General features: G+C 35.9%; 3 protein-coding genes across 3 annotated transcripts in view; 2 read left to right on the top strand and 1 right to left on the bottom strand.

Moving 5' to 3' along the window:
• The first annotated feature begins 35 nt into the window (after positions 1-35).
• On the top strand, positions 36-5,871 carry dnajb12a (DnaJ heat shock protein family (Hsp40) member B12a). Its single transcript, XM_083539766.1, has 9 exons — positions 36-222; positions 953-1,130; positions 1,243-1,388; positions 1,516-1,689; positions 3,273-3,352; positions 3,565-3,674; positions 4,308-4,480; positions 4,704-4,835; positions 5,384-5,871. Exons 1-8 carry the CDS (start codon positions 51-53, stop codon positions 4,826-4,828), a joined length of 1,158 nt encoding a protein of 385 aa, XP_083395892.1. The 5' UTR covers positions 36-50; the 3' UTR covers positions 4,829-4,835; positions 5,384-5,871.
• A 314-nt stretch (positions 5,872-6,185) lies between these two features.
• LOC310725124 (DNA damage-inducible transcript 4 protein-like) lies at positions 6,186-7,388 on the bottom strand. Its single transcript, XM_083539764.1, has 2 exons — positions 7,186-7,388; positions 6,186-7,067 (listed from the first exon to the last, which is right to left on the bottom strand). The coding sequence occupies exons 1-2, from the start codon at positions 7,298-7,300 to the stop codon at positions 6,625-6,627; spliced, it is 558 nt and encodes a 185-aa protein (XP_083395890.1). The 5' UTR covers positions 7,301-7,388; the 3' UTR covers positions 6,186-6,624.
• An 11,075-nt stretch (positions 7,389-18,463) lies between these two features.
• Positions 18,464-20,494, top strand: part of spock2 (SPARC (osteonectin), cwcv and kazal like domains proteoglycan 2) — a 28,669-nt gene continuing 26,638 nt past the window's right edge. The window contains exon 1 of the mRNA XM_083539712.1: positions 18,464-18,767. Within this exon, the coding sequence (XP_083395838.1) occupies positions 18,576-18,767 (192 nt within the window). The 5' untranslated portion in view covers positions 18,464-18,575. The remainder of the gene's footprint in view (positions 18,768-20,494) is intronic.

The following is a 20,494-nucleotide window of genomic DNA, read 5'->3' as shown; positions in this document are numbered from 1 at the left end:
CTGAGCATTTGGTGGTGGTGGTGTTTTTTTTTTTTTTTGCCCGCGTCATCATGTGGCGCCTGAAAGCCATTTTCAGTTCCGCTGTCGCAATGGAATCAAACAAGGACGAGGCGGAACGCTGTATAGAAATTGCCGTCTCGGCGCTTCAAAATCATCAGCCCGACAAGGCTCGTAGATTCCTGGAGAAGGCGCAAAAATTATTTCCTACGCAGAAGGCGCAGCGTAAGGGGATTTGTTTCTGTTGGGCTACACGAGAGCCAAAACGGTAGCGTTTAGGAGCTAGCCCGATGGCTAACCTTATCCAGCATCCGAGTGTCTAGTCTAACTTGTATGTTTGTATATGACATTATGCCTTTTGACTACTTTTTCTACTGTTATTACATGATTTTTACGATTATTCTGCATGTGAACATAATAAAAATAGCTAAGCTGCTGTGCTGGTGTTGTATAGTTTACTGTACCCAGGATTGCTAGTGAATTATTACCACACTACCCCGCCCCAATTAATCACGTGACTGCGGTGTTTCGTATAAATTGGACAAACCAGCTTTAATATATTTAATGTTGATTTAAGCTCTTTTATCATTTTACAGCAAACCTTCTCACTGTGATTGTGTTTAAGCTCTTGTTTTCTGCATCATCCTGATTTAAAGAATATAAATTGCGTGTAAACATGAGTTCTCTGAGACACTGTTTGATGTAAACAGTACATCCCTGAGATGGTAGTGTTATGGGTTGGGGAAGATGCATACTGTAACTTTCACAGTCCTCAAATCTCTGTAAAGCATCTCTGAAATGAGATTGAAAGCTCTCTGCAGACACATACATTTTATTGTTGACTAATACAACATTTGATGCAAAACAAATTTGTTTTCAGTGACTATTACATTTGCTTGCAGCTTCTCATGTCAATTTGAAAGACCCATGTTTTTACTTCACCGTGCTGTTTTAGGTTTATTAGAATCTTTAACTCCGAATGGAAAGCCGCATGGCAGTAATAATAACTGTGGAGAAAACGAAGGCAATGGAGTTCGACACCGAGCTGCCAGCCCTGGAGAGGAAAGATCAGAAGACAGTGCCACAGATGGAGCCAAGTCATATACAGCAGAACAACTGGATGCAGTCAAACAGTACATTTACTTTTGGCCACAATTCTACTATTGCCATACAATGTGATTAATTGTGGCATCTTGCTGGTAATATTTTGTCTTGGTGTGGTAATATGTCTTTGTTATTATGTAGGATAAAGAAGTGCAAAACTTATTACGAGACTCTGGGAGTCACTAAAGATGTGTCCGATGACGATTTAAAAAAAGCTTACCGAAAACTGGCTTTGAAATTTCATCCAGATAAAAACCATGCTCCAGGTGCTACAGAGGCTTTTAAAGGTATGGCATGTCGATGCTTTGTAACTCTCACTTGCTTGTTTGAATCAAACCTAATTGCTATTAACAATATCAGAATTCAGCAGTTTTTGGGAAGGTTACTATAATCTTTATACCATTTCCATTATAGCTATCGGAAATGCGTATGCCGTTCTTAGTAACACCGAAAAGCGGAAGCAGTACGACCTTTATGGCGAGGAGAAAGTTCAACACTCGCGTCATGGCCATTCTCATCATGGTTTTGAGGCAGATATTTCGCCAGAGGATCTCTTTAACATGTTCTTCGGCGGTGGATTCCCATCTAGTAAGTGAACACTTTGGCTGTTCTGTATATGGTGAAGCCACTGTTGAGAGTGGCTAGGCTACGGTGATCGGGTGATGTGATTAGACACTGGATTGCTGCTGCTGTTTGCTATGTGATCCCAAGCTGTATTGGGAAGAAAACTAGTAGAGCCTGGAGGAAAGTGTTTTGCTTGGAAAAACACTTCTTAGAGCATGTTTTGTGTTGATGTGTTTGTGTATGTGTGTTGGGGAGGGGGTAACCAGAAAAAATAAACTCTTTGACCTCTGCCGGCATTTTACATAGAAACTAGCTTAACAGGCAACTTAACATTAACTTGATATACATTTCTAATTACTATTATTAACCAATGAAGTTTAAAAGCACAGATTGTGACTGGGCAAAGCATCAGGCTACAGCAGAGCAATATTTTGCCTTGTGGCAGTTTCTAAGCATTTTCAGTAAAGGTGTTTAGGGATCAGATGAAAGTTGTACAATCAGGAGGATCACATACTTCACTGTGTGTGTATTATGGGCTTTTTTATTTTTTTAATGTTTTCTTTTTTTTTTTCTTTTTTTTTTTAGATAGGCAAAGAGTAAAGTGGGCAGGAGATGAAAATTAGTAAATATTATGATTTTTGTTTTGTTTTGTTTTTTTGCCCCAGTGGTGCCACATTACTTTATCTTCCCAGATTTCCAACCGATTTTTTGTAACCAGATGGAGCATAATGTTTAGGTGAAATGTTTACAATTATGAAAGTGGAAGCAAAACAGTTTCACAGATCCATGGATGTGAGGAAAGGCTTTTTGTTACATCTTTTCTTTGTACGTGCAGACCTTGCAACTTTTGTGCATTTTCATGCCAACTTTCATGCGTAGGAGCCCCCATTTTATCTTTCAGGAACTTTCCAAACAAGTAGTTTTACTTGATCTGCCCCACCCTCAAATAAAAACTACATATGAAACACTCAATGTGTATCTGGACTTAGAGACTAACCACAGATTCTTAGAAGACCACTGAGCGCCCTTCCCCTTCCCCATCACACATTACTGGCTTTTGACTTGATTTTCCTGCTTGGCTCAATATTTTACGTGTTTAACTCACATGGCACCCTCACGTTCACTCAAGCTAAATGTAGGTTATTCATCTGTGTGAAATAAAATCTATCAGTATATTTTCATCTGCTCCAAAGTTAGATAATAATATAGTTAACAAAATTAACTATTTATTTATTACATGTCACTGGAATATATATATATATATATATATATATATATATATATATATATATATATATATATATATATATATATATATATATATATATATATATATATATATATAAAACCAATATTTAACCTATATTAAACATAATTAAACCCAGACTCCTTTGTTCAGTTTGAACAGCAGATGATCAGCATTTTCCAGTTTGTATGAGGAGTTTTAGACAAACAGTAAGTCTAAGGATTAAATATAAAACATGGAATTATTCTTTTTTTTTAATTATTTAAAATTGTGGCTAGACTACACACATTTCCTCGTCTGAGCTGGCAGTTTTGCAAATGTACACTACTTAATCATTCATGAATTGCTTGACTTCTTTCAGGCAATGTCCACGTATATAGTAATGGCAGGATGAGATTTGGACATAACCAGAGGCATGAACGAAGAGAACAACGGAGAGATGTAAGTAACTATGCACTGGGAAAGTTTTATAGCCTCTTTAAAAACATGCTGTCTGTTTAATGCATTTTAGAGCATTTTACCACAGTTTCTTTCAAGACAGCAAATGTGTTTGCCAAGGTGTGTAGCCACAAACTGATTTATTTTTTTTAAACACTAAGAACAGTGCAATGTTGGACAGATTATGCTTTATTATTATTTTTTCCACAAATTAGGGAAGCCTTGCTCTGTTTGTTCAGCTGATGCCCATCCTCGTCCTAATTATAGTTTCAGCTCTTAGCCAGTTGATGGTGTCCAGCCCCCCCTACAGTCTCAGCCACAGGCCGTAAGTCTGCACTCATCTTGTATTCACCAGCATATACCTTTTTATTTTTAAACTTGTCTGACTCATGTTCATTTTATATACCAAAGAGTATAATTTGTAAAAATTTACTTATTTGAAAATTTAGCAAACAGTCTCTTTTGTGTAATTAACAACCTGAAGAAGACAGTTAGCCTTTCTGGTAAATAATCAAATCTTAAAATATATATTTTTTTGTTCTTTTTTCTGAATACAGCTGTTTATTTATTACAGATTATATTAGTGACAGCAGTGAGTTTCACTGAGGGGAAAAATGTTTAGTATTGGTGGTGGTCTTTTTTGCAGCAAGATTGTGCAAAACCTTATGATTCATTTTAGATCAGATTGAGCAGTGTCTTCTGAACAGGCTTTACTAGAGTAGTAAAAATGAGCAGTTAATATGGTCATTGCTTGCATTTAAATAGGGACCAAGACAACTTTAGAGCATTTGGAACATTTAACTATTCACAGTTTTGAAGATGTAATGCCTTTGTTCTAACAATTAAAAAATCTAAGCCCTTACATTTGTCTTTCAAGTCTCAGATTTATTTTCTATGTGTTTTCAGACTTTTAGGTGTCATTGCTTCAAGAATTAATGTAATGTTTTATATGTTACAGATCCTCAGGGCACACGAACAGAAGACAAACAACTAATCTAAAAGTGCCTTACTATGTAGGTGACCACTTTTCAGAAGAATATAATGGAAAGCATCTCAAAAATATTGAGCAAAGTGTGGAGGATGACTACATTTCAAACCTTCGAAATAACTGCTGGAAGGAAAAGCAACAGAGTGAGTGATACCACTAGTGGCATTGTAAATAGCACTTCGAGACAATTTTAAGTTTCATATCATCTTATAAAAACCACAAGCATCCACTTATTTATCGGGAGGTGGAAAGATTTGATACATTTGTTTTATTTGTTTTTATTAAGTGGTTCAAAGTGCTGCACAGTTATTATTCTAAAAACACGTGATCTTCTTCAGTACTGAATATTTGAGCTTGCCATTACAGAGGAAGGACTGTTGTATCGGGCACGTTATTTTGGAGATTCAGACTTATACCAAAGGGCCCAGAAGATGGGTACACCCAGCTGTTCAAAGCTGTCAGACATTCAGGTCCTTTTACATGGACACTAAAAAACAAGTAAGTGTTTATGAAAACATTATTTTTTATAAATATATATATATATATATATATATATATATATATATATATATATATATATATATATATATACACATATGTATGTATATGTGTATATATATGTATGTGTGTGTGTGTGTGTGTGTGTGTGTGTGTGTGTGTGTGTGTGTGTGTGTGTGTGTGTGTGTGTATATATATATGTGTGTGTGTGTGTGTGTGTGTGTGTGTGTGTGTATATATATATGTGTGTGTGTGTGTGTGTGTGTGTGTGTGTGTGTGTGTGTGTGTGTGTGTGTGTGTGTGTGTGTGTGTATTTACTTTTTAAAAACCAAATAATGTATTTCAGTTATTCTAAAATTTAGAATATTTGGTTTGTCTACTGTTGCTTAACAAGATTTTATTTAGATTGTGCTGTATTTGGCATTCTTTTTTTTTTTTTTTTTAATCAGAAGTCTTTTATAACCTATTATGAACAATGTAGATTTAAAACTTAATTCAGTGTCCGTTTATTTGATTTCCACATGACTTATTTTTCCCTGTTGTTTCAGGAAAGTCCATATTTAAAGGTGACCAACTATAACCTCACCAAACAAATTTTTGGAAATTTGCACCAGTTCAAGGAAAAGAAAATATTAGCAGCAGCAGCCACGGTTATCTTTCCTCTTTCCCATAATGATGAAGTGTGACATCATTGGGTAGCTGAAGCACAGCACTAACAGTTAATTGTGCTGATATGAAAGTAATTGGTAATGCTATATGAATGTGAAACAAACAAATAGGTATATTATAAATGGTAAGTTACGCGCCACACGTAATGCCTTTTACTTTGTCCATGCATCCAAGTTTTCTGTTAAGCAAGTTGTAAAATCTCATCTGAGCCAGTTCATTTTTTTTTTTTTATTGAACTGCAAGAACATCAAGAAAGCCTTATTTGGATTTAATTCCTCACTGTAGATTACCTGTTGGATTTTTTTTAAAGAAGCCTTTGAGATTAATGGAGATTTTGCCCTGTATTTATTAAAATTTAAATCACCTATTCTTGTGTGCAATTTAATTATAGATATGAGGGGTCTGAGAAACAGCTGTAATTATACCAAATGAAGGATTTTCATTACCATGTGTTTGGATGGAAGCAGTTGGTAAAAACTAACGTAATTAGTAATACTTTATTACTACTTCTTACCTCAATTTAAAAAGGTGTGTGGTAGAGACAATAGAAAGAAAATAAATTACTGAATAAACAGACAAAATAAATTACTGGCATTAATTTTTTGGCATCATTATGTAGTTTAATTTGTAAAAAAAAAGTCCCAAAAGATATGTACATATATAAAAAAAATAGAACTATACAAATCTTTGGCAGTATGTTAAGATTCAATACTTTTGGTTCTGTTCCTCATTTAGTTACACTTTTCTTTAGCTATCATGATGAAAGAACACTTGATAAAATCATTAAGTAACATACATTTTGTAAACTTTGACATAATGAGGTAGTGCAAATTTTCATTCGTGCAAACATTCAAGCATTTCATAGAATAATATAAGCACAATTATAAAATGCCTGACATTTCTTTCCTGAGGTAGAATCATTTTAGCTGCCATTACTCAAGTGATGGGTATTTTATAGGGCTTGTACTGTAAATTTTAAGACATCTTGCCCTACATCAGCTTAAAACAGTATAGTAAAACCCATACTTAAGAAATAATAATAATAAAGTCAAGAGTTTTCAAGTAGGGTTTGCATAGAACTCTTGGTAAGAGTATTTTAAGAAGTGCTTTTATCTTCAGGTCATAATTCTTCCACGTACACTTCCTCTGAGCTGTACAGCTTTCTCTTTAGCACAGTAAAGCTTGTGCTTAGTTTCACACAGTTACTGAGTCTACTCGTGAACTTCGGCCACAGTCCCCCAAGATCCAGCCGCAGTAAAAATGTGAGATGAAACGTTGGAACAATATCGGAGTCCACTGATATCTGTCCAACACTCTGAGGAGTCTTGCTGTTGTCCACACACACGTCGATGATGGCTCCTCGGAGACCACAGGGTTCGGTTGCAGCCAGCTGAAGCAGCTCCTGGCCGATCCTTTCCAGCAAATCGTGAGGAATCACCAGTCTGGAGGAGCCGAGGAGCTCAGCACTGCTCTCACTCAGGACCTCAGACACGTTGGCTACAGTCTCCGCACACAAAGCCTCTTCAAGGGGATCGTCGTCCATCGAAATCACCGATAAACACCCTGAAACAGACATTATTTTCAAAACGTTAAAATTAATCATAATTTAGATCTTCAGTAAACTTTTCCTGTAGACATTGAACCAGTATACGAGGCTCAAAAACATTTAACCTGAGCTTACCTGAATCTCTTTTCCCCGTCGATTTGGGGTCATCGGTATGATGGAGCAGTTTCTGGACCACTCTCCCCCATGAAAGGCGTTTTGAAACCCAAGAATCTGATTGCGAATAATCCATGGTGAAGGTGGGGTGGAAATGTCCTGTGGTAAGATCAGACTGGATGTTGGGAACAGACCAAGAAGCTCACGAACTCGCAGAAGTTCCCCAGCAATATTTATAGGCGGCGGTCTTTGGCTCCGCCTCCGTCATACTTCGTAGCCAATCAGCTTTCAAGGCACGTTCTCCGCGTTTCATCTGCTCTACAAACGCTCGCGGCTCTCGGGAAGCGAGATCGGTTTACGATCTTCACTTCCGTTGGGGGGTGCAAACGTGAATGGTTGGTGATTTGGGAATGAAGAAAATGGCGCCATGACCTCCACCCCAACATGTAAAATAGTTCGAACAAAAGTTGAAACAATGTAATAAGTCTAGCGCGTTTGTGTTTAGTGTTGGGAATGACGTATACTCAGGCTCGAAGGATCATGATCACGTGATCACAAGTTTTGCTATTAGATCAATCTAATACTCGACCAATCTACAGTCTCACAAATCAGATTAATTCAGTCAGTTATTTTTGTAAATTTGTAACAGGATTCTCACGGTGCTTTAAAAAGTAGGAGTGGAAACTATATATAGTTTTTTGTACCCAGTGCATAATAGGAATGCTTACAAATGATTGATTTTTTTATATAACCTATAACATATATGAACCATTGTGTGGAAAAAAAAAACATCTGATTTCTTTAGCAGCAACTTACTGAATCGTTCATTCATTGAAGAAAGTTTGCTATCGAGTCAAACTTCTGAACCAATCAGCACTCAGAGCACGTTCACAGCGTTTCACACCGCAGGAATTCCTCGCCTTTTAGAAAGCGGTGGTCGGTGTGACCCCCCCCCCCCCCGACCCTCCCCCACTCTCACTAAATTTGGGTAAACGCCCGAATTGTCACGTACACACCGCGAGTGGAACAGTAACACTGCAAAGTCCTACAGGAGGAATCTTGATCATCTCGCGATTCTGAAATAATAGCATGCTAACTTAGTTTATAAAAAACAAACAAAAGAGACGTGTAGACCGACGTGAAGTCGTAATGTTAAAATAATATATCATTTGTTTTAGGAAAAGAACTTTATACAGTCTACAATAAAAGACTATGCAACTGCTAGGTGTAGAGTGGAACGTGCAATGGTCCAAAAAGTTTTGGAAGATACTTCATGTTCAACGAATAAAGAGATATTTTCACCAGCAAAGAAGCAAAGCACAGTAGACAGCAGAAATCACAGTTGTGTGTGTATGTATATATATATATATATATATATATATATATATATTTTATTTATTTATATTTATATTTATATACATGCGCTAAAGCAGAAGATAAAGACAATGTTCAAAATGGGCTTGTTTTGGATAAGTTACAGACTCCGTGTCTCATGAATAAAGAGAGATTTTCACTTGCACTGATGCAAGACAAGTCAAGGCTTGACATTTTTGTATAAAGCAGAAATCATAGTTGATATATATTTATTGTTTTTATTTTATTTTTTTGCTAGTTGCAAAACAGAACATGTAATGGTCAAAATGTGATTTTTTGGAGAAGTTACATGTTATGGGTCCCATGACCCATAGAAAAGAAACCTTCTTGCCGGCACCGAAGCGAGACAGGTCCAGACTTGACGCTTTTTTTGGAGCAGAAATCACAGTTGTTGGGATTGGGGTGAATAGCCCAGACCATGAGCTAATTTTGAAGGTAATTTCTTCATTTGTTTGGTGATTTTGATACAGTTCCATGCCAGATGTTTATGTATACTCTGAAAGCTATAGGTTGTTCTCAATCTAAGCACATAATAACTATCCTGTAGCTAAATTACCGTGCTAGCTAGCATCAGCTAACTAATTCAGTTATATTATAGATAATCTTGTGGACCAAGCTGTAAATTCTGTTGTCACAGATTCAGTAATATTTAAAAAAAAAAAAAAAAAGATGAAAATCCTAAAGCAGATAGAGGACTCAAACTGTAAATATTTGTTTGCTGAGTGACAGGGGCAGGTAGCACTGCAGTCTCACACATCTATTCTGGGGGCTTTGCCCTTAACCAGGGTTATAGGCTGCATGGCCATTTTGTGTTTCCTCCTTCCTCCTTCAAACTTCCTATGTGTGATTGTAATGTGAAATAAGAAAATTATTTTAATTATTTCTATTTTATATTGATTTCTGAATGTTGTTGTTGTTTTTTTATTATTTATTTCCTTGCAGTTTCTTTTCTTTTATGTGGTAACACTTTAGAATACTTGTTCCACCAACTATTATAACAATTACTCTAATTAACTTCTAAGAAAGAAAGTATATTAAATAATCTAAGCTACAAATTTTGAGCCTTTCACAGTCATTAACTAGAATTAAATTTTCCCTGTAGCCCCTGTATCGCTTCTCTATAACAACATTTACATTAACATTAATTCCCAGTAATTAAGACTTAATCTTCCTTGTGAAGATTGACCAGTGAGTATACACTAAGAAGTTTTATTTTCACTTTATAATACTGCTCTATCCATTGTTTCATCATTAACTGCAGAAGAACCAGAAACTCACAGTAAATACTCGGTCATCAGAATTGGTAAAATATGATCCCTGTTGCTTTAACTGTGGCATGGTTGTTGCTGCCAGATGGGCTGGTTTAAATATTTCAGAAACTGCTGATCTTCTGGGATTTTCACACACAACAGCCCCTGGTGTTTACACTGAATAGTGTGAAAAACAACAAATGGTGTGCAGAGGTTCTGCAGGCTGAAACACTGTGTTGAGGAAATATGCATTGTTTTGCCATCTACAAAAGCACACAGCACATCAAAACTTGATGAAAAAGCTACAGCAGCAGAAGAGCAAACTGAACATTTAAAGACTGAAAAGTACCTTTTTTACTCCTGCTTTGTACCATTATAAAGAATGGCTAAGATTGTAATTGCAAAAAAATGATTTCATGTTCCTTCAACCACTTCTATGTTGATTTGAATGTTTGGCTTCTTGACATTGTAGAAAACAACCTGAAACCTAAAAGTCATCTAACCACCTTGACCTGACTGGTGGCTCATTATCAATCTTAGGGTCCTTAGGTGTCCTTAGTACAATCATTCACCATTGAAAAATATTATAAATGCAATTCATTCAGAAATTTACAATTATTTCAGTCTTATTCTGAATTGTTAAACACTGATGCACCAATAGAATGTTATCCACCTTCAGATGCACTTTAAATAAATATGTACCATTGTCTTCAGTGAATTTTTTTCTCGCTCTTCTGTGAAGTCTTTTATTTTTTCATAGTGTTGCTGGATTTGTGCTCAGTCAGCCACAGGAGCATTAGTGAGGTCAGGCAATGATGTCCATTGAGGCAACCTGGAGTGAAGTCAGTATTCCACTTCATCCCAAATGTGTTTAGTGGATTTGCGGTCATGCTCTGTTCTTCCACACCAACCTTGTAATTGTCAACACTTCCATGTCCTCCCTGTCATTGTATAGTGAAATGCTTTCTTTTGTATATGCAATAAAAGTCAGTGTAATCTATGCCATTTTATTAAACATTGTAATTATGTATTCAATGCTATTAAAGCATTTACTTACACACGTTGTCCTGAATTCAATTCAATTCATTTTTATTTGTATAGCGCTTTTAACTTTGCAAATTGTCTCAAAGCAGCTTTACACAGATAAAGAATGAATGAGGTGTTCTTTATGTGTCCCCGATGAGTGAGCTGGTGGCGACTGTGGCAAGGAAAAACTACTAGAGATGGCATAAGGAAGAAACCTTGAGAGAAACCAGACTTAAAATGGGAACCCATCCTCATCTGGGTGGTACCGAATGTCCATTTATTACAGCTGAACAATGTTGAGGTGTGCAGTGATGGTGATAATATGTAAACTGTAGTCTTGTGTCAGTGTAGGAGACTGTTGACATTAACTACAGTCCAAATCCAAATCCTCAAAGCCCCTGTTCTTACTCTGTAATTTCATGGATCTCTAGGCCGTTGATGAAAAACCATCCCCAGCTGCACAGAGTGGCCTTTAATTTAGAAGAACACCATTCAGAGGCAGGCCAGGACGAAGCGGGAAGCTCCTATGAGAGTAAAGGAGCAGAAACACTGGTCACTAGAACTTCAGGAGCATGATTAACTTGACCGAGAGAGAGAGGAGGGGTGACAGGGAGAGAACAATATGGATTATTAAGTATCCTTATTGTTGTATAAAATTCAAGGACACTGTGCAGTTGGGGACTCCAGCAAGACTCGCTATGGCAGCAGAACCAGAAGGTAACACATACATGAGGGATCTCTGGGATAAGAGACCACCCAGTTCACCAAACACTCTATATCCATGATCCCTCGAGATCTGCTCTTTTACCTGAGAAAAATCTGCTGATAAAAGGCTTGACTAAAAAAAAATGTGTTTTTAGCCTCGATTTGAACACTGAGACTGTGTCTGAGTCCTGAACACTAATTGGAAGGCTCTTCCATAACTGAAGGAGAAATGTAATTCTGTCTTATCTGAGTTGAGCAGAAGGAATTTATCATCCACTGTCTAATGTCCTTTACACTCTCCTCAACAGTTTTAAGCTGATCTCTGTCATATGGCTTTGCTTAAATATACAACTGTGTATCATCAGCATAGAAACAGAAGCGAATACCATTTTTATGTATCATTTCACCCAGAGGCTGCATATATAAAGATAAATGCAGTTTGGAAAAATGAGAGTGTGGAGAACTCACCTCAACAAACCGATAGCAATCAGTCAGATAAGACCTACGCCAGGAGGGAGCTGTTCCCTTTATTCCAACAACATTCTTTAGTCAAGCAAGGAGGATAGTATTATCAATGGTGTAAAAAGCTGCATTAAGGTCGAGCAAAACAAGTAAGGTCATTTAACTACTGCCGTCTCTGTACTATGATGAGGCCTAAATCCTGACTGATACATAAAAAATGTTATTCCTAAGCAGATGTGAGCAGAACTGCTGTGCTACAACCTTTTCTAAAATCTTGGAGATAAAGTGGAGGTTTGATATTGCGGTTTTGTTGGATAGCTGACAAGCGTCAAGGTCAGGTTTCTTAATTGGGGGGTTTATAACTGCAGTTTGAAGGATTTAGGTGCATAACCAGTGCTGATGGAAGAGTTTATAATTTTTAGAACAGGTTCAATTACTTTTGGAATGATCTGTTTGAAGAAAGTTGTAGGCAAGGGATTGAAAATACAAGTTGATGATTTTGATGAAGAAATCAATTAAATTAATTCACTCTCTTCAATGGGAGTAAAACTTTGTAATTGACAATCTGTTATAGTTATAGTGGGTTATTTATGCAACAGGGTTATTTATGCAATAGTTTGGATTTAAATTAATAGTCTGGATTTTTTGCCTGATGTTTTAAATTTTATTATTAAAAAAGTTAATGAAATCATTACAACCGATTGACGGTATTTTCAGTTAATTTTGCTACGTGCTGATTCAAATTCTAAGATTATGCTTGTTATTATGAGGGTAGAGAAATATGCTGATCTAGCAGCACCAGGTTCCTTTTGTCTTGTAATTTGTGATTTGTTTTGTTGTGTTTATGTTTAATGTCTTACACTGCAAATAAACCGATCTGCACTTTCATAAACCTTACTCCTTATTACGTGGTATCCACACACTAGTTCATCATCCATGCAACAATAGTAACAAGTTCTATAACCTGCAGAACATCCAATATAGAAACTATAACAGAAAATTGCAATAACTCGGTATTCACAAAATGTCTGTTTATTTAATTAACTTAAGTTTTAAATTGGCAAATTATATTATCTGAAATTGTGATCAAATATCTTTGCTGTTAGACTTATAGATCAGAAAGTGCAAATCCTGTGAATTCAATAAAAAAAAAAAAAACATTTTTGTGAGATTAATGAAAAGAAAAAAATGCACCTTATACTGATCATGAACATGGTAAATATGTGTGACTCAGTAATGAAGGACAATGGTACAGAGCTTTTTTCATTTACCACACAAGCGGGTTATTTGGTCGTTGCAAATGTACTAATTTAACAACATTTCTCATATCAAGATAAAGATTAGCAGCCTCGTTTATTGAAAGAACAGTCGGCACAAAAACTAAATCCATTTATTTCTTTATCTATTTATTTTCTTGTCACATTCTTTCTGGTGTTTTAGCTCAATACAAAGACATTGTGTAAATTATAGAATGACTGAAAGCCAGCTTCAATTAAGTATGTGTGAATCAGCAATGGTAGACCATGGTGGGAGTTTTGTCACTTATCACACAATGCACTTATCACACAAGGTGGTTATTGGGACGTTGCCAAGGTACTAATTTAACTCAATTTCTCAAATCATAATAGAAGTAAGAAGCCTAGGTTATTGAAAAAACAGTGGGCACGAAAATCTAGTATTTACAGTAAACAAATGCTATTTAAAGAAATATACACATAATATGTGCACTATGTCTGCTTACTTCTGGAGGGAAGACTTTCAGCTGTGTCTTTGCTCTGAAAGTGTACTTTATTTTTATATCATGCAGATCAATCATATGTCATGCCACACAGTAAAATATTAGATGTTAGATTTTAATGGTTTTATACAAAGATGTGTGGTGTGTTTGTGGTGAGATAAAAATCTGTCAAATATTTGGTAGTGGGGTTGTGATGGTGTTTGTATTTGTGCAGTCCAGCAGTAATGCTTTTTGTTGTTTTAGCTCAATACAAAGACGAAGCATTAATGACAAAATGCTAACTTCAATTAAAAAAAAAAAAAAAAGTATTTTAGCATATGTATGAGATGAAGCACGTAGGAAACAAATATAAGTGCTCTGCAAACAGAGTTCACAATATACAAGCATTATTGTAATTTATATTGTAAATAACTTTTTTACTATGCAGGTTAATGATAATAGGAAAATGTGTAATAACAAAAGTGTACACTGGGAGGCATTCATGTGCTATTATAGTTCATGTTAACCAATTTGTTTTAGAAAATACTCTTGGACACTAATGTTTTTCTAATTGCACAGGCATATGTATGTTTAATAACATTATTAACAAAAGTGATGTATCAGAGTCTACATTTTCTACAAGCTCTTACTTATCTGTAGTACACATCTCAACCTCTGCCTGCATTCAGAGCAGCTCCAGCAAACAGTACTGAATAGATTTACCCTTTTTGAATATGTGGGGCATTATCCCTGCTCTACATGGGTGGCTCTGTTTCAGAAGAATAGCTGAATTCTCTGTGTGATCGTCCTAGGGGCCTTAATGCTGATAGGAAGATTTGTGTTAAATAGTGAGCAATGCTGAATCCAATGTAGAGGGAGTGCTGCAGGAGAGTCCCAGGGCTGCATGGTTTAGTCTGTATCCATAGAAACGCCATGCTGTTAGAACATGAAGGCTTCTGTTTATATGGGCCGCATCTGCTAAAAGTCCTGAAACCTTTAGTTGCTGCCTCTTCTTTTCTCAATTCTGCAATTGCAAACTTATGTAGCAAACATGAAAAAATGAAAATATATATAAAAAAATTGCACATACTTAAAAGAGTTGTTTGTATTGACACTAAAGTATATTTTAACATTTTATTACATATATGGAATGATAACAACCAAACTACAACAAAAGTGCAATCTACAACAAATGGAGTGAGTATGTGGTTTGTACCTGTGGCCCCAAATAGCGGTGCCATACTCTCTCTCTTTCTCTCTCTCTCTCTCTCTCTCTCTCTCTCTCTCTCTCTCTCTCTCTCTCTCTCTCTCTCTGTGTGTGTGTGTGTGTGTGTGTGTGTATATACTCTTAGTCACTGGCTAAAACATTGTTCCATTTACAGTTTGATTTATGGCTGGTGGAGCTAGAAGAGGATTTCAATTCCCTAAGGTGCAAAAGAAACAGTGATGCTGGATAAATCTTGCTGAAAGGCAATGTTCTCTCTTTCAGTTCCCATACGTTGCACAGCACCTCTTTGTACAGTCCTAAGGTTGATATGGTGGAAAAATGTGTATGCAGCTGACACTTCTAATGTATTATGATATATCAGTAAATTAGTGATATATCATACCACCATGCCACATCGCAACATTTCTGCTGCAGTATGGCATAAACATAAATCTGCTTTCAATGGCTGTTTTGCTATTGGCAGAAACAATAATGTAGTTCCCGCTGTTTTAATTCCGGCAGTAATAAATCAAGATTGTGATGTGAAGATGCTCCTGACTTTTGGAAAGTTCAGCCATCAATTAAATTCAGGCATCAAGCCAAGTCCAAGGTATTATCAGGCCATGATGTGCCTGTAGAAATATAATCCAGTTTTTTTTTCATATTTGATTTGATATCATTCATTCTTAAAGAAGCCCTTGCTTTCATTAATTAAAAACATGCTGTCATTTATGAATACAGTTTAGTGTATTCAGAATAATGAATGAATGGATAAATGCTAAATGTTGCGGTTTCATCAGAAGTGAAAGAACTTAACAACCAGAATTCCAAAAGACAGGATATAATGAAAGGGATGGTGTACAAGCAAAGGACACACTTGAGATCAAGTAAATAATGCCCAAGGCTCAGCAAGAAAAAAGCATAAAAACAAGAACAAGGACAAAAAACTTGTTACCCAAGAAACAGACGGGTGCACAAGGGAACAAAGGAAAGACAGGTCTGTGTCACCAGCAAGCAAAATCACATTGAATCGATCTTATAATTATAATATTATTCGCATAAGTCCAAGAGAAAATCTACATTTCAGAAGTGGCTTAATGTGTGTTGTCCTAGGTCTGCTCATACTTTTTTATTTAAATAAAAAACATAAAGACATTAAACCTAACATTAAATGTTAAATAGTTCACATTCCCCTTATCTAAAACAAATAACGTTGATATAAAATTTTAAGATCACTTTTATAGCCCTGAAGAACTGCAGTTGTTGCGGCAATTCATAGTTCATGATATAGCTGAGCCTGGATTCCTTCTCTCCAAAGGCTTTTTGACCACCGCCTGGTTTCTTCTTAGAGCAGAGCAGAACAAAGTAAGAAGAATTGGAGTGCAAAGATCAAGCAAGAGAAAGTATCATCGTGAACATGCTCTTTGTCACGTAACTTTGCATACTTTCCATAAGAAAGAATTATTAATTACGTACGGTTAGTATACTATGTATATTAAGCTATAGTCTACTGATATAGCATTGTGTTTACATTTTATTCATCTACTTACAATTGATGCTATTAGAAAGTAGAAGCATAAACAGATATAAACGGAAAAGCTGTGAAAAGGAAGCCCTTTAGAAACGGTGTGTGACCAAAGTGTGTGCACTGTGGCCAGTATTAGGCTGCAGAACTAATTGACTATGAGAAGGTATTGATATCAGAGATGTGTCAGTATCTCACTGCAGTTGAAAAAGGGTGAAATCAGAATGAGTCAGTATAGCATTGGTCTTCACTGCAGCATATCAGTGACAGAAGTGTCCCAGCTAAGCAATGATGAAAACTGCTGAGAGCAGGGGAAACTGCCCCCCTTCCAATGCTATATAATACAATCTCATTTCCAAACATTGATGGTTCTCCCTCCGAGGATGAGAGAAGAAAGATTGAACTGGCGGCCTGTAGTCAATAGTCAATCCATTCTGTTTAGAAAAAAAAGGCATGAGAACAGAAATGGGAGAAGGCCAATGAAATCAGCATAATTTAAGAAAAGTTCAGGAAGTTCCAAGAACATTTAACAACCATCTTAATAATAGCACTTAATAAAAACCTATTTTTAAAATTCAAACAGGTTGACACAACACTTAATCCCTCAGGCCCATATGTGTTTATTATACTGAATAAGCAATCATATCTGTTTACTTAGATTTATATTCCTCTTTGCATACATTTTGAAAAAGAGAGAAAAATGTAGTGGATTAACATATTGTATGAGGTTTAAAATACCTTTAGACATACTGAAAAAAATATAGTCTTAATAGATTCAAATAAGCATGTATGCAGTTCATAAAATACATTCTCCATAAAGATTCACTTTATACCTTCTTTGTTTCATGCCTGCAGCCCTTTTATTGAATCACCAGTCACTAACAAACTTTACCTAAGAACCTCAATCACATAACCACATAATAAGCAGCCATAGTCACGTATAACATACTCCTTCAATAACATGGTGAACTCCAGAAAGTTCCCCTGGGTGTCTGTGGTTTGGATTTCACCACATACTGATATATGTGAGTGACACAGGATTGTTCTGCACTGTCACTTTGTAGTTCAAGGATTGAAAAAAGTAATACAAAAATAAAATATAAAAACACATTTTTAAAGTGCTAGATTACTTATTTGCTCTATTATAATAACTTTTTTGTTCCCTAACTAGTGTTTTTTTTAGATGAATGTTTTGCAGAGAAAATCTATCACCCATTCAGGGTTCAGCTGTACGTAAATTCACTCACCAATTTGAATACATTTACATATTGCACATTGGATACTGTGGCTTTCAACGATTTTCTGGACCCTTTGCAAATGTTGTCTCTTGCCTTCTTTTGAAAATGCAGGAAGCTTATAGTCCAGGCATTCGGAAGGTCACTTCCCTCCATGTTCCTTAGGTGAACTGTTCCCTTACTGTTCTGTTTTTTTTTTTTTTTTTTACAAAAGAAATGCTATATCTAGGCACCACTTGGATAATTGTGTAATTATGTTTTGTGTCAGCTCTTTTTGATTAAATCACTATATACTTTGGGCAAAAGTTTTAATCCTGCACATTAACAGAAAATGTAAACAATGTAAACAAAATAAATAAGTAAAAAATGTAAAAATTTTATTAATATATATTATAACAGTACTGTTGACACATTTTACATTTCCATTTCTGGATGTGATATAAACTTTTTTTTTTCCTTTTTTTTTTTTATTAATTATTTTTGTGTATCCCTTGAGCAGCTTTTGAATCCATTCACTTGTAATTTTTCTGTTAATAATAATAATAATAATAATTATTATTATTATTATTATTATTATTATTATTATTATTATTATTATTATTATTATTATGTTTTTAAATGTTTAATTGATTCAGGTCTATTTTTGTACTCATCTGTAGAATATAAAAAAGACAGAATGGAATATGGTTGATGCAAATCTTATTGATACACTGCATCTCTCTCTCTCTCTCTCTCTCTCTCTCTCTCTCTCTCTCTCTCTCTCTCTCTCCTTGTAGCAGTGTGTGTGTGTAACCAGCATCCTGTAATCGGGTCACATTTCAGTGAAGCCTCAGCATCCATCTATAGCTGTTAGGAAAAACAGCTCCTCTGACTCGCTGCTCTCTTGCGGAACCCTGGTGAAGGGAAAATCATGATGCTCTTGTGTCTTTTCTCTCTTCTTCTCCCGATCCTGGTGCTCTCGGGGTCTCCGGTTCAGGCGGACGGGAAGCGAGGTGGCAAAGATGCGGCTGAGAAAAGCGGCAATTTCATGGAAGACGAGCAGTGGCTGGCCACCATTTCCCAGTACAGTCGCAAGATCAAACACTGGAACCGATTCCGAGATGTAAGTCCGCTTGAACGCACGAGAGAAGCTGCGGGTTTTAATTCGGTTTCATTGTTTTTGTGTGCATTTTAACGTACGGACACGCAAAGTCTATAAAAACCTTCAAATACATTTGAATGGTGTGAGAGGTCTGGCGTCGAGTTCGAGTCGTCTTTAAGGCTGTGTCCGAAACAGCAACCTTGTGTTCAAATAGGGTATTATACTCACTAGATCCCGTTTCCGAACCCCCGAGTGAAGCTTTGGATGTTTGAGTTTAAATATGGGCTAAATAAGTGGTATTTGCCATGCATCTCTCAATTGGATGAAGTAATATATTGGCTGGCTTAGTTTACACAAGATAAGTAATGAAGAGGGTTTCTGAAGACCTGCAGGACTGCTCCTGTTTACTGTTGACAGAAGATGTCGGTCACACACTGTCAGATAAGAGGTGATGCTTCACTTCTCCTCTTGTTCAGTTCTTTAATGATTTTCATCTTCAAATGCCAGAATATATTATTGTGTACATTTTCATCACAGCTTTTGCAGTGCATATGTGCCGGGTTAATTAGCCCCTGCTTCTGCAAACACTAAACCATGTGCTATTTCTGAGCAATTATCACAGCATGCACACCTACTTAAACCATACCAGCAACAATATTAAATAGATGAATATACAAGAAATACACTGCAAACTAAATTCAAAGGTTCTGTATTGAGAATTAGAATTAGAAATGTTTCCCTTAGTCTGTATTGGCTTTACTGTATGGACCAGCTCTAGAGAATCAACACCCCCCCCCCCCCCCCCCCCCCCCGAGAAATTTTGATTTAACTGATATTTTCCAATGATTTTTCAATCTTATTTATTAACCTCCTGGTGCTGGACTGTAGAATTCTCTAAATTGTGGCCATAGACATATTGGGATGGGGATGAATTAGAACTAGGAGCTTAACATGATTAAACAACATTTTCATAAGATCTACATAGGAGGCCTGTGTATTTGGATATTTGGATTTGTATCTCTTGCATACAAAATAATACACAGGAATGTCCACTGTCTTAATATTAGCCACCTGATAGGGAACTTTTTATGCATTTAAAATTGTGTAGTTTATGAAATTGAGTAGTACAGGCTACATACCTCTCCTTAGCAATCATGTGACTGTTCAGTTCTGCACATGATGATTCAATTCAATTCCCTTTTTTTTTGTGTAGTGCTTTTAAAATGGGACACAATCCCATAGCAGCCTTACAGAAACATATCACTAATATAAACATTATACTAAACATTGTGGCAACACAGGAAACAAAGATTGTTTTCTGTAAGAAATCAGTATATTAATACATTTTCAACTCATTCATACAATGTATTGCTTTATTGCTATCACTTTTTTTTTTTATATAACTGATTACTTTAGAAACCCCAATTCTCTCCTATCTCTTTTTATCACTGTGAAGTGTAGGATTAATATATTTTTATGGATCTAACTTAGAATTTGGTTATTTTATATTAAAAGTACGTGGAGGTAATAAATACTTTGGTTTCAGATACACTAATCTTTTTGTGGTACTGATCTGACATGCTGTGTATGTAAGATATATGTAATTTCAGATACAGTACCTGGGCTACAGAGTGCAAGATTACTTAATACATAGATCATATTGTGCAAACAGAGAAAGTGCATGGCCTCCTAAATCTGTGCATTGTGCATGTGTTTTTGTTTTGTTTCCATGTGATGCTATAGCTTTC

The sequence above is a fragment of the Silurus aristotelis genome (genome assembly GCF_946808225.1).
Source record: "Silurus aristotelis genome assembly, chromosome: 4".
In the NCBI taxonomy this organism is placed as follows: Eukaryota; Metazoa; Chordata; class Actinopteri; order Siluriformes; family Siluridae; genus Silurus; species Silurus aristotelis.
This window is presented reverse-complemented; position numbering and strand designations above follow the sequence as displayed.